This window comes from Cervus elaphus, chromosome 29, assembly GCF_910594005.1.
Source record: "Cervus elaphus chromosome 29, mCerEla1.1, whole genome shotgun sequence".
NCBI lineage: Eukaryota > Metazoa > Chordata > Mammalia > Artiodactyla > Cervidae > Cervus > Cervus elaphus.
This window is the reverse complement of record NC_057843.1, coordinates 58,634,239-58,657,262: the sequence shown is the minus strand read 5'-3', so window position 1 is coordinate 58,657,262 and position 23,024 is coordinate 58,634,239. Positions and strand designations below refer to the sequence as shown.

Here is a 23,024-nt window from a genome sequence, read left to right as displayed (position 1 = left end):
CTGAAAATAGTGAATGTTTCTTTAACTTTCTTATTTCACAACGTGTTTTAAGGAATTTCAGATGTGACTCACGGGCTTACTCAAGCCAGTCAACTCTACCCTCTTTCCTAGGTGTTTGAGAAATAAAACTATGTTTAACCTACAGTTTTTTGTTTATTTTTTAAAGAAAGTGATTCCTGGATAGATCTTAAATTGTAGTAGTTAAACTTTAGGTTTGTAAATGTCCTTCTGTCCTCACTGACTGGCAGTCAGATACATGCAATCAAAAACTTCTCAAACGTAAACATTTCTAAACTAGATATACAAATCCACTTCTTCCTTCAAAAGAGAAAGCATCGTTTATTCTGAATAAGAAATGGGCATGTTTTGGTTAGAAAAAGAAGTTAGTTAACGATTACGTGTAAAATATCCAATTTTAAGAAGATTAGCTTAAATGGCTGTATAATAGCAGTTCTAACCTGGGCTTCATCAGTTGGTCACTGCCCTGACTGATGCCACCTTCATGTGTGAGGGCTACTATGAGTCAATAGATGGCAGTCCATCGCCTAGTAAAAGAGCTGAAGATGACTAAACTCATCATGCATCTTGCTTTTTATTCAAGATTACATATTGCTTAATTGCACACATTAGGATATTGCCTATATGCATAATTATTTTAGCTATTTTATTTTAGCTGGATTGATGTACATGATTATAAATATACTTGTTTTGCATTTATACTTGCACAGGAAACTAACACTTAATTACTTATTAATTGAAATTTGATAATTAAGAATTGTGATAGTTATTTCAATATTATTTTGAAAAATTAATCATGATTCCAGATTTAAGACAAAGTTTTCAAAATGATTTTGTTAAACCTACAGAGAGAATATACTGTGATTTTTCCAAAGGCAAATTCATTTTGTTTTTACTTTTTTTTAACTATTCCTTTTACAATTTATGTTTCTCAAAAGCTACAATGTTAAACAAACCTTAAAATATCTGTTATACCAAACACTGTTTTCTATCCTTCTATGATAGTTATATTAAAAAAAATACAGGTGCAAATAATGAAAAGAATAATTTTAAAATAGTATTTCCTACACTTCAAGTTTTCAAGACTGGAATTCTCTAACTTACAGGAAAACAAAATTAATGCAATGTCATATACATTCGGCTATTACTTAATAAAATGCTGATGAAAAACTTGCTATACAGTTCCAAAGAGTGAAAAGTATAATACATGACTCGATTCCAATTAAGTTTAGGTTAAGAATTTCACCATGTGTTAGGATAAAAAAACTGCTACCTATACACAAACATAATGTATTTATATGCATTATATCTGTAACATATATGTGTAACGTGTGTATATGTGTGTGTGCCCGTGCTCACTCACATGTGCGTGTATTTATTTATTTTTGAGTAGGGGATAACACTAAAGAATTTTAACAAAACCCAATTTGGGAATGAGGATAGTAGAGGAATTACAGCTTTCTACCAAGAACCTCTGAACAAAGTAAACAGTGATAACGGAGTGTGAACACAAACCACCTGATGACTTCTGGGGCCTGTAACAGGCACACGGAGAGTCTAGTCGACTCATTGGTTTGTTTTTACTTCCTAAGAGGAGAGCAGAAAGAAGACATGCTTTGTAAAAACTGTGCCGTTCCTATTTTACTATGTCCTCCTACAAACAAAAAACTTTTCTTAGTAAGTTAAACTTTAAAGAACTGCTTTTAAATATACTGCATAACTGTATAAGTACAAGAGTAATTTTTATTGTTGTCTCTTGCTCAGCACAACATATTTAATATATTAAAAGAAATGACTAGCAGGTTCATGGTGAATTACTGAAATTATTTAAGCTAAATATTAAAAATAAACTGACTTCATAATATTGAGCCTTAGTCAATTTGATTCCACAGCAGAATTTGTTTTCTGCTTCTACTTGGCCTAAAATCATAGTAAAAGGAAACGAAAGAATTAAATAACTTGAATGGTATGAAGAAGATATTTGTACATTTTGAATAAGTCAAGAAGGGCTTAAGGATATGACAGCTGAATTGTTCTATGTGAAAGATACACTAAGTTTTTTCTAGCTGCACTAAGACATACGTGTAAAGCTTTCAGTAAAGCCAGAAAAATTATAATGGAACATAGTGTGGATAGTATGCTTGTGGACTGTAGATAATACAACATTTTAAAGACAGTGGATTGCTGGATTACTACTGTTCTTTTTTGCTCCTAGCATACTTTTCCCCTTTAATGAATGTCATCTAGGAAAACTGAGAAATACCATGATGTAATCATTAAATGATGTGAGTAATAAAAAACAATCAAAATCTTTCAAGAACTGGAAGATAAACGACAGAGTAGTGGGCAGGGGAGAAGAGAAGAAGTGTATTATTGCTTCTCAGCGCAAAAATGCTTCAGATGTTTATTATCTTCCAGCAGAAGACGCTTGTCTATATTTTATGGTCAGCAGTTCAGAGAAGGGTAAATAGGCTAGGTCTTGGGGAAAATAAAAAAGGTGTTTCTACTCACCGTTAGGTGATACTGCCTCCAGATTTCTGGGCAAGCCTGGAAAATAAAAATATTGATCAGCTGCGAGCATGAAACAAGGTCCTTTACAGCCTGTTGGTTTTGGCATAACCCAGCATCCACCGGTGTCGGTCACAGGAAAATAAGAAGCTTAACAGAAAGGGTCTGCATTTCAGCTCCAAAAACCTGGCTAGACAGTTTAATTGAATTTTACACTGGTTTAACACACTCCCTGCCATTGTCAGAAAGCCAGTAACAAAGTTTTCTCTCTCTTTTTTTCTTTTTAGGTTAGAAGTTTGGGGCACTAAGATGTGATTAAGAGCCATAACTCAGTTAAAGTGATAAATGAACAGCAGTGTTCAAAATCAATAAGACTCACCAAGTACACCTTTTAAAAGAACATTTTGAACCCTGGTAGTATGATAGAAAACAATTTAATAACAACTACTTTTAAGAAGACTTCACTGTAGTTACACATTTCTGATGTTTTACCTAATCACTTGCTACATTCTATGAAATACATAAAAAAGAACTAAAAAAGCAAAACAAAAGACAGCTTTAAGAATCTATGCTCTATACCTTTGCCCATAAAAGTCAAGTCTTCTCCACTGTTACATTTATAGAGATAGAACATAAAAAATCCAATAAAACCACAATAATTTTGTAAAAGAGTGATTTACTGAAACCAGAATAGGTAACAAAAAAACAAACAAAGCAACAGCAACAAAAACCAGTCAGGAGACACCTCCTTGTGGACACACATGTAGGTCTTTCCTTATGCTTAAATTACGGCTCTGTGAAAGAGACACATCTTCCAAGTTCTTCAGGAATAGTTGATCAGTTTACTATTGTCTCAGAAAAAGAACTGTTGATGACAAAAAATATTTTCAATAATAACTATAATATAGCAATGATTTTATCAAATTAAACTACCAAGCTAAGTAAATGGCAATCCTTAAAGTGGATGTGAATTTATAGCTTTTGTTTAAAAAGCATATATACACAAACATATATACATACATACACATATGCATACATCAAATTAAGAGTGAGTTATATCTTTTTTAAACCTTTATAATCTTTGAAACAATTCTTTATTTAATTTGTCATTCCTCTTTATTTTTCAGGGTAGTGATAAAAGTAACAAAGATGATTCAAACAATCTAAAATATTATGGACATGGCAATAATTCAGAAAATAACTTTTGAATGGCAAAATCTCTACTGATGATACCATTAGTGATAAAAGTAGGTATGTTCCAAACATGCTGAAAATTTTATCCATTATCTATCTTCAGCTTATCTATCCAATGGAATTTTCTAAAGAAAGGTGTGCAAATTAGACTACTTACTGGTCAGCTTTCCAATTTAAATGTCATATTCATGTAAACTAAGGTGTCTGACTAAAAAAGCCACTTATATACAGTAATCTCTGGATGAACAACACTGATCAAAAGGAAACTATTATTAGAAAGTAAAAAGTAGCTTCAGAAGGCAAAGATTCTGTTAGGTACCAAACAACAGATGCAAACTTGTAGGATACAAAAGTTCTTACAGATGTGTGTGTATATGTACACATGTATTTTTTATAAACATATTTACACACAAAGATCTAATGTAAAAGATACCCTTAAATATTCATTTCCTACCTTCTATCATAAGCTTTTTGCTATGTATATATAATTTGAGTTGGATTACTGTAGAGATAAGCAAGTAGTTATTTATACATTAGTTATGGATAGTTCTTGATTACCACAATGTCCTCAGAATAATACGGTTGAAAAATCGCAATCACTGAGTTGTCATACTCTGGCAGAATGCCACTCTATCATGTGACCTTTTTTTGTGTTGCAGCGATTTGGTAATAAAAGAATTACTGAGTTTTTGAACAATCATCTGATTGCACTGTATATGAAGATGATGCCTAATATAGAAAATTAGTACTAAGAGACATGAAACTTCTTTTCTTTCATTAGACAATGCTGTTACAATTTTATAAACCCTACTTGACTATCTCACAAGTACTTTTACTCAACATTCCCTTACATGGTTCCATTTTACATTTTCTATATATTTTCAGGTAAGGGTAAAAGAAGTAAAAAATATTTTACCTAAAAACAGGTGCCATTATAAAGTAAGTACCTTTAATTCTAGATATATGACATTTAACTATGTCTCATTAATGAACTCTTAAAATGTAAATGTTTTTTGCTTGCTGTAGCTTCAACTTCTTTTACCATTCCTAAGCTACTGTATGTATTTTTCTTTTCTTTTTATAATGCCATAGTATGCATATTCATATACTGCATACACATAAAACAGCATATGGAAAAAGCCAAATGAACTTTTCGGCCAACCCAATATATTGCATGGAAAATTTAAGATAAAATGAAGTAAATTCCATAGCAAGAGGATTACTATTACAACTGGAGCATTTTAAGATGTTTATTTAAAAATATTTACAATGAAGTATAGAGATATAGAGGCTAATGGAATGAACTAGAAAGTCCAGAAAAAATAAAGAAAATGAATGACTGGTCTGCTGTGGAACTTACCTAAGATGAAAATGTAACAAACTATTAAAGCACAGTTTATTTGTTGGTTGTCCTGGTGATCTCACCTCACTGGCACTTAGACGGATGGCAACCCGAAGGGCCTCCGCAAGCCCCACAACTGAAAACACACAGTGCACTTGTACATCTGTTTTAGCAACGTGCTACACTGTTTGCCAACTTTTACCCAACTAGTTTTCCCCTCTATTGTATTTTATATAATAAACCATACATGAATAACTGAGTGTTATTATTCATAAAATTCAAAGATGAATCAACACAGTTTGCCACACCAGATGAATTGAGAGTTTATATTGTGCATTTCGACCCATACTGAATTTTATCAGGTGCTAATTATTGTTTTACTAGAACAACGGCTTAGTGCATCTGTTGTTTAATTCCCACTTCCCTATTCTCAAATGTGAACATCAAAGAAAATAAAACACTCAATCTTAAACAGCCCCTGACAGCAGACCAAGACTCAAGTGCTCAATAGACAAGGCCCTTGCCACCAGTTCTCATATTTCCACAACAATGAACAAACACAAAAACAGCGCTAAGCGGCCTTTCCTCCTCCTCAGCTCCCCTTGGCCAGTTGTCTGCCTTGTACTAGAGAGAGCCCTTGAACGCAGCCCTGCTGGGAACACAGCACAGGAGAAAGGATTAGCCTTACTAACATGCTAGCATTTGCAAAAGGGAAGAAAAAACCCCAGTACTGTATTTGGTATATGAATAACCAAAATGTGTGAGCTGACAAGAGACCAGGACAGCCCTGTGGCTCCCCGGGAGAAAATGTAGCTGTGATGAGTGACAGGGCTTTCAGGAAATATGTTCACAATCACAGACAGTGAAGGCCATGACCTAGATCGTTTAAGAGCTTGTCTTGTCAAATTATCAAAAGCTTCTTCCTCTCTGAATAAAGAGTGACATAAGTGAGTGTCAGAAAGCTGCAGGCTGACAAGCCAAGCATACAATAACAGAATGCACGTCACATACATGCTGAACACCGCCACCGCTAGCGGCAAATCTTAATGAGAGCGCGGCCAGCCCAGGAGACTCGGGTCCCTGCTGGCACAGCCACTCATCTCACAAAAATCCTTCAGCTCCAAGTCAGTTAGGCTCTGACACGACAACTACAATTACGAAACACAACTTTTTAACAGAATCCTCTGGTGCTTTGTCAAAGCTTCTGTTGTTAAGGGCTGGCTCCCTCAAGTCACTGCAGCAAAACAAAAGATTTAATCAAACAAGCAATATTCAGTGATGGTAAATAACATAAACAAAAGAGAATAATTTAGTTTTAACATTTGCTGAATGAGAAGATATGAGAAGAAAAGCACGCCAGCCTCTGAACTCAACCACTATCTTAACTTTCCCACAGGCACATTAATGTAATTTTAGGTGCCTACATTTAAAAAAAAAAAAACCTTCTACTCTGGAGCTCTGTCAGCAGGCTTTTCATATAATTACAGCTATCAAGTCATCTGATTGTCTGCATACTTTGGTAGTCACTGTGTATATACACTATGTCTCAGAAACATAAAATACTTATATAGCCTGTTGTATATATACTCTGAATATATGTGAAATAGAATTTTTTCTATGTGGAATATTTTAAAGAGAATATCTTGGGCATTAGCCTGTCATTAAAATTCCATAAAGATTGCTACAAGGTCTGAAATCATAGAAATATACAATTAAAATTCAAGATAAATTTTAATAGCTTTATATTTATATATTTTAATAGTTTTATATTATTATTATATAAAGATTTGTCATTCATGATGAAGAGTCACAACCATACAACAGATATATGCAGCAGTGTGTAAAAAGTCCATACAATTTTTTTTTTAATTTACCAGTCAATATGGAAAGCCATGCATTGGTCTCTATCTCTAAGCGACCTCCAAAACGAACCAGACTTCATAAAATCATCTTCCCATACAAGGTCAAATTTTAATCAATCCCTATACTCTTAATCCTTTGTCATCAGGGAAACTGACAAGCTTAAGTTTTTCCTCAAAGACATTTCTCTTTCATGTTTTCCTCCTAACTTAAGTGCAGTTATGAGGGCATCAAGTTTGTCAGTAGTAGATTACATTTCAGCTTTATTTTAAATTATAACATTTATATTTTATAGAGTTACATCAAAATAATCAACCAAAAAATAAATAATACATGTGTTACATTGTGTTACCTTAAGCAAGTATATTTTCATTAAAAAACTCACCTCAGAGAATCACAAATCTTTCTGGAGACTTCTTGATTATGATTCTAGTCTACTAGATTCTAGTCTACTAGAATGTTAAGTCTACTAACATAACTTAATTTTACAAATAGTTGATAATGTTTATAATATATACTTGCTAGGTTTTAGCTAAAAGAAAACAATATGAGAGCCAGTAAAATGAACCATGATAATGTAGTGGCTAGTTATCAGTGACTCCACGGCCAAACAGAATTCAAATCCTGGCTCTATTATTTACTATTGCAGGCAAGTTACAACATTTCTGTATCTCAGTCTTCTCATTGACAAAATGGGGATGACAGGACTTCTTCAGAGGGCTGCTCTAACGGTTGACGAGAAGAGAAGCATAAAGCCTCTGGGACAGCGCCTGACAGGGCAGGCGCTCTGCTGTGTTCACTGTCGCTACAGTGACGTCAACGGCACTCTCCATACTGTTGATGCGACGTTGGTCATGAGGAAATGGGCGTCAATCAGGTACCTGAAGTAAGTGAAATCTATTGCCTAATGGTCAACTCTTGGATGTGACTAGATCTGAGAGAAAGCAGAAACTCAGTTTAACTGAGCTGTTGATAAAGACAGAAAAAAACTTCAGAAGGACAAATAAAAAATGCATATTTTGTTAGGATTTAGCTGCTTGTAGCCTTTATAGGAAAAAAAAATAATCCAGAAACATCAATGACCATTTACTATGATGAGCAAGTACTTATTTTTATAGTCAACTGAGGTCTCCTCAGTAATTTTTTAGTTGTTTGAAAATACACAGAAAAGACTATTTGATCAGATAAAGCTGATCTTGTATTTTATAGTTAAGCTATGGAACTAAAAAACCGTAAAATATTTTGATCAGTGTATAAAACAAAAGTACTCCTTTACACCAGTCTCGAAGCTGACGTACTTTCTTCAGGTTACTCAAGCTTGCTTGATTCCTTTCTTCAACAATGTTTAAACAATAATAACAATCCCAGCTTCCTCACTAGTCTTTCCCTCTTGCCTTTCTTTCTTATAGTAACCAGAGATCTATCACCTGAAGGCTAGGAAAGTGGGTATCAGGAAGGAGAAACTTTAGAGGGCTAGATCCTTACTATTTTGGTAACCTGTCTAGCCTATAATCCACATACACAAGACAAGACAGAAGTTTTATTTCTTGCGCTCTAGCATCTTAACTCTGTCTGTAACTTTCGGCAAACAGATCTTCCATTTTTAAGCAAATAAACACAACATCCCCCCAAAACAATTAAAACTCTATGTTGATGACATTCTTTAATTATAACTGCTAGAAGCTGATTTCCTTACCCCTTTGGTATTGGTGCTTGTGTTCTGAATAACCGTAAACTAGTTCTCAAAGGCGCTATTCCACCCTGTTTCCTTAAGCTCACTAGTAGACACCAAAAGTTTTAAAATAGATTAATAAGAGATAAATTAAAGGTAAAATGATTTTACAATGAAAATTTAGATTTTCCTTATAAACCAACTGTACAAAGTCTATCACAGATAACAGCTACAAAGAAATACCTGTTTAATTGTTTAAAACTACTGAAGTAATCCTAATTCACCTTTAGTCAACCACATTATACTCTTTTGATTATAATTATGCCCTGTCATTCAGTTCTAGTTCTCTGATTCTCACAGAAATTTCCTAGGAAAATTTCGTTTTCATCTTCTTCCAAGAATCTTACAGCATCCAGGACATGTCAAGTATACAAGTAATCCCCTTTAGGTTCAAAAGTGTTTTCTGAAGCTCTACTAGCTTTATGTCTTAGAAATTTTTTTTAAAAATAAAAGAATATTAAACATTATAAAAGTAATGCATATTCACTACAAGAATAGAAAATACAGATCAACAAAAATAAAAACCACCTATAATATTACCACCTGAGATAACCACAAACATTTCAGAATATTTCACTCCAAATTTTTTTCTATATACAAGCAATAACAATTAAAACTAAAATAAAAAAACAATGCCATTTACAAGAAGATGAAATATTTAGGGGTAAACCTAAATATGAGGGGATTTGTATATACGGAAAACTACAAAACTCTGATAAGAGAAACTGTAGAAGATCTAAATAAATGGTGAGGTATATATACCATGTTCATGGATTGAAAGACTCAAAATAGTGGACACAATTCTCCCCACAATGATTTACAGATTGAACACAATATCGACCAAGGTTCCATCAAGATTTTTTTGGTAAGTATAGCCAACTCACTGTACAATTAAATGGAAAGGGAAAAGAACTCGAATAGCTACAGCAAATTCATAAAAGAACAAAGCTTAAAGAATCAAATTATGTGACGTTAACACTTACTATAAAGATAGAGAAATCAGGACAGTGTGGTATTGGTGATGGGACAGATATCTAAGTAAGTGCAATGCAACAGAGTTCAGAGTACAGAAACCAATTCACACAAATGTGATCACTGAATCTTTGAAAAAGATACAACAGTAATTCAATGGAGAAAAAATAGTCTATTCAAAAAACAGGGAACAAGTGGTTACCCATATGTAAAAACATTAACCTTGATCTAAACCTCACACTATGCAAACATGAACTCAAAATGCATCATAGATTGGAATATAGGACATGAAACTACAAGGTGTCTGGAAGAATACACAAGAGAACACTTTTTTAACTGCAGTTGGGTAACAAGTTCTTGAAAATGGTGCCAAAAGCCTGACCCATAAAAGAAAAGACTTATAAATTGGATCTCACCAGATTTAAAAACTTCTTCTCTGCCAAAACAACAAGAAACAAAAACAAAAACAAACAAACAAAAAAAAAGAAACAAAAGCAAAAAACCAAAAAACTGTCAAGAGAATTAAAAACAAGCCATAAACGAGGGAAACCTTACAGAAGTCACATTTCCAGTGAAAGACGCAGCTAAATATTGGGAAAAAACCTCGAAATTCTAATTAAAAGTCGAGAAAGGATCTGGACACTTCATCAAAGATGATATAAGGATGACAAACAAGCATATGAAAGGATATTCAATACTGTTAGCCATTAAGCAAATGCAAACTAAAACCACAGTGAGATAGATACTATCCAACCATTAAAGTGCCAAAATAAAAAATACTAACAATAACAGATGCTGGTGAGGATAGAGAGCAATTAGAACTCTCATTTTGCCGAGAGCCTCATTTTTCTGGTGGGAATGCAAAATTGTACAGACACTCTGGAAAACAATACAGCTGTTTCTTATAAAGTTAAGTACACACTTATCATATGATCTGCAATCTCCATCTGGAAATTAACTCCAGAGAACCGAAAACCATGATCACACAAAGACTGTACACAAATGCTCCCTGCAGCTTTATATGTGATAATCAATAGCTATAAATAATCCAAATGTTCCTCAGTGGATAAGCAAACTACAATACATCCATAAAATGGAACATTACAGAGGAACAAACTACTGATACATGTAAGAACTCATATGAGTCTTCAAATATTATGTGAAAGAAGCTGGTCTCCAAAGTTTACAATGGTATAATTCCATTTACATGAAATTCTCAAAAACATAGAACTATAGTAATAGAGAACAGATTAACGGTTGCCAGAATTTAAGAATGAGGGGAAGGTGTGGCTGTAAAGTATGAGGAAGTTTTACAGGGTGGTAAAACTGTTTTGTATCCTAGTTGTGGTGGTGTTTACATAAATCTATACATATTCATAAACTGAACATCAAAAGAAAAATCAATTTATTAGTAAAGAAAAAAAAAAGGATGACTAGTTTGGCTTACTTACCGCACTTAAGATTACTTGCCATACTATTCCTAAAATGTTTATAAGAGGCAATAGAATAGTGCACACTAAATTTCAAGGTAGAAACCTGTATGTGGGTCAAGAAGCAACAGTTAGAAATGGACATGGAGCAACTGGTTCAAAATTGGGAAAGGAGTATGACAAGGCTGTATATTGTCACCCTGCTTATTTAAGTTATATGCAGAGTACATGATGTGAAATGCTGGAGTGGATGAATCAAAAGCTGGAATCAAGATTGCTGGGAGAAATATAAACAACCTCAGTTATGCAGAAGATACTACTCTATAACAGACAGTGAAGAGGAACTAAAGACCCTCTTAAGAAGGGTGAAAAAGCTGGCTTGAAACACAACATTAAAAAAACTAGGCTCATGGCATCCAATCCTATCACTTCATGGCAAATGGAAGGGGGAAAAGTGACAGCAGTGATGGATTTTATTTTCCTGGGTTCCAAAATCACTGCAGAAAGTGACTGCAGCCATGAAATTTAAAAAAAAGATGCTTTCTCCTTGGAAGGAAAGCTATGAAGACCTAGACAGCCTATTAAAAAGCAGAGACATCACTTTGCCAACAAAGGTCTGTCTGGTCAAAGCTATGGTTTTTCCAGTAGTCATGTATGGATATGAGAGTTGGACTATAAAGAAAGCTGAGTGCCAAAGAATCGATGCTGTTGAACTACGGTGTTGGAGAAGACTCTTTTGAGAGTCCCTTGGACTGCAAGGCGATCAAATCAGTCAATCCTAAAGGAAATCAACCCTGAATACTCATTGGAAGGACTGATGCTGAAGCTCTAATACTTTGGCCACCTGATATGAAAGAGCTGACTCATTGGAAAAGACCCTGATGCTGGGAAAGACTGAAGGCAAAACAAGAAGGGAGTATCAGAGGATGAATTGTTAGATAGCATCACCTACTCAATGGACATGAATTTGAGCAAACTCTGGGAGATAGTGAAGGACAAGGAAGCCTGGTGTGCTGCAGTCCATGTGGTCACAAAGAGTCGGGAATGCCTCAGTGACTTAACAAGAAAATTATAAAAACAGAAAATAAAGATCAATGGAAATTTTTAAAACCTTCACCTATAATTCTTGATGTAACTACAGTAAGCAGTTTGGAATACTTCAATTCAAACTTAAATATTTGAGTTGTTTCTAATTTTCATTATTACAAACAACCCAGGCTCTAGTGGTAAAGAACCCTCCTGCCAATGCAGGTAGACAGAAGAAATGTGGGTTCTATCCCTGGGTCGGGAAGATCCCCTGGAGAAGGGCATGGCAACCCACTCTGGTATTCTTGCCTGGAGAATCTCATGGACAGAGGAGCCTGGCAGTCTGCAGTCCATAGGGTTGCATGGAGTCGGACATGACTAAAGCAACTTGGCATGCTGAGATGAACATTCTTGCAGCTATATCTTTGCAAACATCTATCACTTAACTCCAAAAAAATTATGTAAATGTACTTTTCTAGCACAACCTAACACTGAGTACCATTATTGAGTCATTTTCTTCTACTAATCTGTAAGAGTTTTTTATATTATAGGTAATTATCCCATCACATATTTTATAATAATCTTTTTCGGGTTTGGTTTGTTATTCAGCTTCATTAATGGTCTCTTTGAATAAAATGTTTTTTAAAGTTAAATCTATTCTTTATTTCATTCATGACTTCTGATATTGGTGTCTTTGTTTCTAGTAAGAGCATTTAACACATTTACTTATTGTGATAATCAATATATTTGGTCCTATTTTGATTCTCAAACTTTTTTTATACATTCTTATCATTTCCATTTCCCCCTATCATTTGTTATATTAAGTTTCCTTTGCCTTATTTTAAAATTAGTAATCTAAAAGTTATATGGCCTATTTTTTCTTCTTTTAGCTAAACTTTAATTTTATTGGAATTGCTATGATCCATATTATTATGGATTTTAAATTTTAAGTTTTTTTTTTCTAAAATTAGTATTAAGTTTAAAAGCAGATTAAGAGGAAGTATTCAGACATACACTGTATACTTTCCTGATTTCACTGTTCTTTGCTGCTAATTTTATTCTCTGACTTTTCCAATAAATTGACAAATGCACAACAGCTTGGCTGTATCATCTATTTTTCTCAGAATGCTCTAGCCTCCAGAGATTTCTCTCCTGCTTCCTGGCGTTTAGTATTGCATGGGAGAAGTCTGATGCAAACCTGATTGTATGTGTGTTTGTGTAATGTGTTTTTGGTTTGCATGATTTTTGTTTGATATTCAGAAATTTCACTAGGATACATCTAGATGTGGGTCTTTTTTCTCCCACATATTGAATGTGTGCTCTTTTGATCAGAATGTCCTTTGATCATTTTGCTTTGGATGCTTTTCCTCTGTCTTCTGTATCCACACTGTAAAGAATGAGTTAGGATTCTCTCAGTTTCCTACTACTTTGTTTAGTGAGTTTATTTCTGATTCCATTTTTAATTTACCAATTCTTCATATATGCCTGTAATTATCTTCTATTGCTTCATTTTTTTTTTAAAAAAAAAGGAGGTTTATGTGAATCTTGCCAATGGTGGGAACTGAGGTGGTATCTGCCAAGTACTGCACAGGTCTCTGATCAATTTATTTATGGAAAAGTTTAGATCTGATTAAGTTTTACTTTTCTCAATCAGATGTTCAGTTTGTGAGGAAGAGGGAAGGAGTTATAATTACATGGATCTGCAAAGTAGGGGTGTTTCATTACACTGAAAATCTTTATCTACTCCATTAAAAGACCATTCCTATTGTCCTAGATTCTTATAACTATACTAAGCATTCTGTATAAGCATCCCTAAACCATATAAGTCAATGGAGGTAGAAGGGGTGATGAGGTGGGTAAGAGAAAAAGATTTAATATTAAGACACTATCATTTACTTCATTATTGATTCCTGCCTAAAAGATCACTGGCTAAAGGGAAAAATAATAAAAGTGTAGAATAATATCCAACGACAATAATTTATTTGAAAATTGAGTCAGATCTTCCTATATGTTTGAAATTCCCCTACTATGATTAGTATTAGCCACCCTAGAATGATTAGTATTCTTAGAGTATGGACTTTTCCCTGAATATCTGAAACTACAGACAGAATTACTTTGTATTATATAACTGAAAGCTTGATGAGTAGTTCATCATATTTTATTATATAATTTACTTATTTCTTGAACTTCTTAAATAGCTTACTGTTTGTATTATTTTTTAATCAAGGAAATGATCATTAGATTGGCTGACTACCCCAGGCCCGAGGCTGGGGGTGGCAGTGGCCGAGAGGAACAACCCCACGTCCAAGGTGAGGAGCGGCGGCTGCGCTTTGCTGGAGCAGCCGTGAAGAGACACCCCACGTCCAAGGTAAGAGAAAACCCGCTAAGATGGTAGGCACTGAGAGAGGGCCTCAGAGGGCAGACAGACTGAAACCACAATCACAGAAACAGGCCAATCTGGTCACAGGGGCCACAGCCTTGTCTAACTCAGTGAAACTAAGCCATGCCGTGTGGGGCCACCCAAGACGGATGGGTCATGGTGGAGAGTCTGATACAATGTGGTCCACTGGAGAAGAGAATGGCAAACCACTTCAGTATTCTTGCCTTGAGAACCCCATCAACAGTATGAAAAGGCAGAAAGATATGACACTGAAAGATGAACTCCCGGAGAAGGAAATGGCATCCTACTCCAGTAGTCTTGCCTGGGAAATCCCATGGACAGGAGCCTGGCGGGCTACGGTCTGCGGGGTCGCAAAGGGTCAGACCGACTGAGGGAGGAGCAGGCGCTTGCCAGAGGCCCCGGCGCTTTTGATGGCAGAGCCAGGACTGTGGCTGAGGACAGTCTCTCTCACCAGATAGGAGCGTGGAAAACTAGAATCTAAAATAGCCTGAGGGCTTTCCTGGCAGCTCAGTGGTAAAGAATCGCCCCCCTGCCAAAGCAGGGGACGCAAGTTCTACCCCTGGTCTGGGAAGACCCCAGATGGCAGACCAGCTGAGTTCATGCATCACAGCCTCTGGGTCGGCGCTCTGGAGCATGGCAGCCACAGTACTGAGGTCTGTGGGCACCAGAGCCCGTGCTCTGCAACAAGAGGAGGCCACCGCAGTGAGAAGCCTACGCCCCCCCAACTGGAGAGCAGCCCCTGCTCGCCGCAACTAGAGAAAAGCCCACATAGCATGAAGACCCTGCACAACCAGAAATAAATAAACTCATTAAAAAAAAAAAGAAAGAACGATGAACTCCCCAGGTCAGCAGGTGCCCAATATGCTATTGGAGATCAGTGGGGAAATAACTCCAGAAAGAATGAAGGGATGGAGCCAAAGCAAAAACACCATCCAGTTGTGGATGGGACTGGTGATAGAAGCAAGGTTCGAAGCTGTAAAGAGCAATAGTGCATAGGAACCTGGAATGTTAGGTCCATGAATCAAGGCAAATCGGAAGTGGTCAAACAGGAGATGGCAAGAGTGAACATCGACATTCTAGGAAGCAGTGAACTAAAATGGCCTGGAATGGGTGAATTTAACTCAGATGACCATTATATCTACTACTGTGGGCAGGAATCCCTTAGAAGAAATGGAGTAGCCATCACAGTCAACAAAAGAGTCCAAAATGCAGTACTCGGATGCAATCTCAAAAATGACAAATGACCTCTGCTCGTTTCCAAAGCAAACCATTCAATATCACGGGAATTCAAGTCTATGCCCAAACAGTAACGCCAAAGAAGCTGAGGTTGAATAGTTCTATGAAGACCTACAAGACCTTCTAGAACTAACACCCCAAAAAGATGTCCTTTTCATTATAGGGGACTGGAATGCAAAAGCAGGAAGTCAAGAAACACCTGGAGTAACAAGCAAATTTGGCCTTGGAGTACAGAATGAAGCAGGGCAAAGGCTAATAGAGTTCTCCCAAGAGAACACACTAGTCATAGCACACACCCTCTTCCAACAACACAAGAGAAGACTTTACACATGGACATCAGCAGATGGTCAACACCAAAATCAGATTGATTATATTCTTTGCAGCCAAAGATGGAGAAGCTCTACACAGTCAGCAAAAACAAGACCAGGAGCTGCCTGTGGCTCGGATCATGAACTCCTTATTGCGAAATTCAGACTTAAATTGAAGAAAGTGGAGAAAACCACTAACCATTCAGGTATGACCTAAATCAAATCCCTTATGACTATACAGTGGAAGTGAGAAATAGATTTAAGGGACTATGAACTATGGACGGAGGTTCATGACACTGTACAGGAGACAGGGATCAAGATCTTCCCCAAGAAAAAGAAATGCAAAAAAGCAAAATGGCTGTCTGAGGAGGGCTTACAAATAGCTGTGAAAAGAAGAGAAGCGAAAAGCAAAGGAGAAAAGGAAAGATATTCCCATTTGAATGCAGAGTCCCAAAGAATAGCCAGGAGAGACAAGAAAGCCTTCCTCAGTAATCAGTGCAAAGAAATAGAGAAAAACAACAGAATGGGAAAGACTAGAGATCTCTTCAAGAAAATTAGAGATACCAAGGGAACATTTCATGCAAAGATGGGCTCAATAAAGGATAGAAATGGTATGGACCTAACAGAAGAAGATATTAAGAACAGGTGGCAAGAATACACAGAAGAACTGTACAAAAAAGATCTTCACAACCCAGATAATCACAATGGTGTGATCACTCACCTAGAGCCAGACATCCTGGAATGTAAAGTGGGCCTTAGGAAGCATCACTACGAACAAAGCTAGTGAAGGTGATGGAATTTCGGTTGAGCTATTTCAAATCCTAAAAGATGATGCTGTGAAACTGCTGCACTCAATATGCCAGCAAATTTGGAAAACTCAGCAGTGGCCACAGGACTGGAAAAGGTCAGTTTTCATTCCAAATTTATCCCAAAGAAAGGCAATGCCAAAGAATGCTCAAACTACCGCACAGCTGCACTCATCTCATATGCTAGTAAAGTAATGCTCAAAATTTTCCAAGCCAGGCTTCAGCAACACATGAACCGTGAACTTCCAGATGTTCAAGCTGGTTTTAGAAAAGGCAGAGGAACCACAGATCAAATTGCCAACATCCGCTGGATCATCAAAAAAGCAAGAGAGTTCCATAAAAACATCTATTTCTGCTTTATTGCCTATGCCAAAGCCTTTGACTATGTTGATCACAATAAACTGTGGAATATTCTGAAAGAGATGGGAATACCAGACCATCTGACCTGCCTCTTGAGACATCTGTATGCAGGTCAGGAAGCAATAGTTAGAACTGGACATGGAACAACAGAGTGGTTCCAAATCGGGAAAGGAGTACGTCAAGGCTGTATATTGTCACCCCGCTTATTTAACTTATATGCAGAGTGCATCATGAGAAACGCTGGGCTGGATGAAGCACAAGCTGGAATCAAGATTGCTGTGAGAAATATCAATAACCTCAGATGTGCAGATGACACCACCCTTATGGCAGAAAGTGAAGAACTAAAGAGCCTCTAGATGAAAGTGAAAGAGAAGAGTGAAAAAGTTGTCTTAAAGCTAAAGATTCAGAAAACTAAGATCATGGCATCTGGTCCCATCACTTCATGGCAAATAGATAGGAAATAGTGGAAATAGTGGCAGACTTTACTTTTTTGTGCTCCAAAATCACTGCAGATGGTGATTGCAGCCATGAAATTAAAAGACACTTATTCCTTGGAAAGAAAGTTATGACCAACCTAGACAGCATATTAAAAAGCAGAGAAAAGCAGAGACATTACTTTGCCAACAAAGGTCTGTCTAGTCAAGGCTATGCTTTTTCCAGTAGTCATGTATGGATGTGAGAGTTGGACTATAAAGGAAGCTGAGTGCAGAAGAATCGATGCTTTAAACTGTGGTGTTGGAGAAGACTCTTGAGAGTTTCTTGGACTGCAAGGAGATCCAACCAGTCCATCCTAAAGGAGATCAGTCCTGCGTGTTCATTGGAAGGACTGATGTTGAAGGTGAAACTCCAATACTTTGGCCACCTCATGCGAAGAACTGACTCATTTGAAAAGACCCTGATGCTGGGAAAGATTGAGGGCGGGAGGAGAAGGGGACAACAGAGGATGAGATGGTTGGATGGCATCACCGAGTCAATGGACATGAATTTGGGTAAACTCCAGGAGTTGGTGATGGACAGGGAGGCCTGGTGTGCTGTGGTCCATGGGGTTGCAAAGAGTCAGACACAACTGAGCAACTGAACCAAACTGAACTGAACTGACACATTACAATTTGTAAATTTAAGGTGCATGGCTGTGTTACTTTGATACTTTCATATACTGTAGACTGACTGTCAAGGAAGTAATATTTATCATGCTGCATCATTACTGTACAGTATTATAGATTATATTCTGTGCTTATTATACTGTGCTTATTTACTGCTAGTTTCAAGTTTCTACCCTTAAATACCATCTATGTTATACCCCCACCTTTATCCCCTGGTAAATACCATTTTACTGTTCTTTTTTCTTTTTATAGGTTTTACTTTTTTTTTTTTCAGATTCCACATTTAAGTGATATTATGTAATACTTTTTTTTTGTCTGACTTATCTTGCTTAGCATAATGCTCAAGGTATATTCATGTTGTCACAAATGGCAAGATAGCTTTCTTTCTCATGGGGCTGAATAATATCCCATTGCATATATGTATTATATCTTTTTTATCTACTCATCCACTGATGAACATTTGGGCTGTTTCCATACCCTGGCTATTGTGAATGATTCTGCAGAAAACATGGGCGTGCTATCTTGTCAAAACCCTGGTTCCATTTCTTTTGGGCATATACTCAGAAGTGGAACTGCTGGATCATATGGTAGCTTTATTTTTAATTTTTTGAGTAATTTCTGTATTGTTTTCCATAGAGGCTGAACTAATTTACATTCTCACCAACAGTATGTAAGGGGCTGCCTTTTCACCACATCTTTCCAAGCACTTGCCTTCTTGATGGCCATTCTAACAGTTATAAGGTGTATCATATAATATGAGCAAACCAAATTCAAGAACACATTAAAAGGATTATACATCATGGCCAAGTGCAATATATATATACCTGGATGCAAGAATGTTTCAACATATGCAAATCAGTAAGTATAATTCATTACATACCTCAAAATAAAGATCATATATGATAAACCCACTGTTAATATTATAATCGTTGAAGAAAAGCTGAAAGGGTTTCTTCTAAGATCAGCTACCAGACAAAGCTGCCCACTCGCACCACCCCTATTCAGATGGTTGTCAGTCACCTGCAGGGGTCTGGCTCCAGGAGCTCCTGGATACTACAGTCCTTGGGAGCTCAAGTCCCTGCACAAAACGGTATCGCTCAATAAATGCAGCTGGCCCTTAGTGTCCCTGGTGTGAACCCGTGGGTATGGAGAGCTGCCTGTGCTGGAAGTCCTAGCTAGAGCAATTAGGCAAGACAAAGAAATAACAGGCGTTCAGATTGGAAAGAAAGGAGTAAAACTGTCATTATTTGCTGACAATATGATCTTATATAAAGAAAATCTCAAAGAATTAGTAAAAAATTCTTGGAACTAATCAATGATTACTTGGTTAGTGGCAACTAATCAAGTGGCAGGTTACAAAATCAACTTATGGAAATCACTGGAATTCCTTCATACTAACAATGAAGTATCAAAAAAAGAAGCGAAGAAAGCTATCCCATTCATAACAGCTTCCAAAATAATAAAATAGTAATAAACTGAGCCAAGGAAGTGAAAAATCTGTACAGTGGAAACGAATTTTTCTGAAAAATATAAGAGGACCCAAACAAATGGAAAGACATCCATGTTTATGGATCAGAAGAGTGCTGTTTTTTCAAAGATGAGTAAACTAACAAAGATGATGTCCATAATTAACACTTTGAATACTTTCAGAGGTTGAAAATCTTTTCCAGTTGCTGTATTTTCTTTCACTGTGTACTATTTAAGGGAGATGACCAGAATCCAATCAAAAGTTGTATGGGATTTATCAAGTTCAGGGGAGTTGACCCTAGCCTGTAATGCTTAATAAATAAAACTTTCGGCTTCCAAGTGTTAATGAGGATCTGACTTCCTTAATTTCATTTTTCAAACTCATAGCTTAGATAACTAAGCTCCAGAATTTGTCCTTATTATTGGATTTAAAAGTTAAATTTAACTGCAAAGTGAGAACTAGAATGAGTTAGATATTTAACAAAATTCCCAGTGGCCTGCTGACTCTATTTATCAAAGACTCATGTCTTCTCAATGTGACTGCACTAAAGATTAAGTTTATTCCTAAGTCCCACAAAATTCTCAACAAAATACTAAAGTTTATCTTTTCATTTTTAGAGCTGTTTGCTTTAGAGACTGTACAAGGACAATCTTTCTCCTCTTTTGGTGGAAGCTAGGGGGGTGTCTGGAAAAGGAACCATTTCTATCCTCTACAAACTTATTCTTAAATCTTTCATGAAAAATACATAAACCTGCTCTCAATCTGCTAGTTCTACTGTAAGAGACTAATACTAGTAAGTGACTAATACTAAGCCATGAGGCATGCGCTATAGGAAGACTTGGGGAGGCTGGGGGAATTCATCGGGTTAGTCAGATATGACTAGAAAGGATACCATTCAGTTGAAATTCAAAATAAGGATTGGTCTCTTCTTCAGACTTTGTGCTAAATTACACTCCTTCAGTTAAAAATGTGGAACTTTTTCCCTGCTAAGGTTATTTCCATAAGGTTAAACGTAATTTTAACCACAAAATGTTTACATATTCATTTATTAGGTGGTTTGGGAACAGTTCCAACGAATTATTAATGACTAATTCAGGGATTTACTCCTTGAACAATGAACACACATGAATTTTCACTCACATTATCATGAGTTTTACAAATACCCATCAAGAGAATAAGAGACCTCTAAGCACCGAAATCTACTTAACTTCCTAGGCAAAGTGTTGTCTCCCAAGTAAATAAGCATTTTATAAGCTTATTCAACCTTTTTTTAAATTAAGTAAAACAATCAATCCCAGCCATGACTCCTTCCTTCAACATTATGCTTAAATATTGAAATGCTGTGAAAAGTGAGAATAACAAATATATCTAACCTGATTTTCCTTATTCTCAATAAAGTCAGTTCAATAGTCAGGTGTCAGCAGAACCACATATTCAACTGAATGCATATATCAAACTATTAAAAGGAAATCAGTCCTGAATATTCATTGGAAGGATGGATGCTGAAGCTGAAACTCCAATACTTTGGCCACCTGATGCGAAGAACTGGCTCATTTGAAAAGACCCTGATGCTGGGAAAGACTGAAGGTGGGAAGAGAAGGGGACGACAGAGGATGAGATGGTTGGATGGCATCACCGAGTCGATGGACATTGAATTTGAGTAAGCTCAGGAAGCTGGTGATGGACAGGGAAGCCTGGCATGCTGCAGTCCATGGGGTTGCAAAGAGTCAGACACGACTGAGCAACTGAACTGAACTGATTCTTATTTGGATAATATTTTCATCTATTTTATAATGTTAGTTGCTTAGTCGTGTCTGACTCTTTGCAACCCCATGGAGTATATACAGCCCCATCAGGTTCCTCTATATATAGAATTCTCTAGGTAAGAATACTGGAGTGGGTAGCCATTCTCTTCTCCAGGGGATCTTCCCAAAACAGGGATTGAACCAGATCTCCCGCACAGCAGCAGATTCTTTACTGTCTGAGTCAACGATATTTTAAATAAGTTTATTATCAAAGGTGTTTATTATATCCACAATATCTGCACTTTTAAGACAGAAACTTGAGAGGATATTCTGAGGAGGAGTTAAACTGACAACGTGTAGACTGTCATTAAGTGAATCTTCTCCATGTACTTTCATGAAGTACGGCATCATTTTAATTTTCAGACCTTCAGCAAAGCCTAACTTTACAATGTACATAGACAGTTTTAAATTCTCTTTTTATGTACAAGCTATCAGCAAGAAGAGAGAATCTGGTAGATTCAAAATTTAGATTCTTTCTACACTTCAGATTCTCTTCCTTTGGAAGGTACCAATAATGTAGGTTGACTTCTGAAGGCCTTGAGCCATCTTTCTACCCTTTACATTGTAAAACTCTGGAAGTTCACACCAATACTTTTATACAATAGTTAACAAGTGAAGAGCTTTTCCAAAATCACTGCAGATGGTGATTGCAGCCATGAAATTAAAAGATGTTTATTCTTTGGAAGGAAAGTTATGACCAACCTAGAAGAATCCCATGGACAGAGGAGCCTGGTGGGTCCCTGGGGTCACAAAGAGTCAGACACGACTGAGCGACTTCACTTTCACTTTCAGACAGCATATTAAAAAGCAGAGACATTACTTTGCCAACAAAGGTCTGTCTAGTCAAGGCTATGGTTTTTCCAGTAGTCATGTATGGATGTGAGAGTTGGACTATAAAGAAAGCTGAGCCCAGAATTGATGCTTTTGAACTGTGGTGTTGGAGAAGACTCTTGAGAGTTTCTTGGACTGCAAGGAGATCCAACCAGTCCATCCTAAAGGAGATCAGTCCTGAGTGTTCATTGGAAGGACTGATGTTGAAACTCCAATACTTTGGCTACCTGACGTGAAGAGCTGACTCATTTGAAGAGACCCTGATGCTGGGAAAGATTGAGGGCAGGAGGAGAAGGGGACGACAGAGGATGAGATGGTTGGATGGCATCACCGACTCAATGGACATGAGTTTGAGTAAACCCTGGGATTTGGTGATGGACAGTGAGGCCTGGGGTGCTGCAGTTCATGGGGTCGCAAAGAGTCGGATACGACTGGGCGACTGAACTGAACTGAAGAGCTTTCCGAGCAGAATTCAGGAGTTATAGCAAGAATATGAATATGACTCATGAGTTTTCATTAATAATTATCTTTATACATTCAACTGGTACTCTGGTATTACACAGATCCTGGAATGGCAACAGGGGTGTAAAAAGTAAAGATGGAAGTTTCTTGATCTCCTTAATT

The 23,024-nt window shown here is 36.6% G+C and overlaps 1 protein-coding gene across 2 annotated transcripts in view; it reads right to left on the bottom strand.

The window, feature by feature from the left end:
* ZCCHC7 (zinc finger CCHC-type containing 7) overlaps window positions 1–23,024 on the bottom strand; it is a 237,990-nt gene that overhangs the window by 29,340 nt on the left and 185,626 nt on the right. For both annotated transcript variants that reach the window (XM_043891507.1, XM_043891506.1), the window contains exon 6: window positions 2,530–2,565. In XM_043891507.1, coding sequence (XP_043747442.1) covers window positions 2,530–2,565 — 36 coding nt within the window. The remainder of the gene's footprint in view (window positions 1–2,529; window positions 2,566–23,024) is intronic.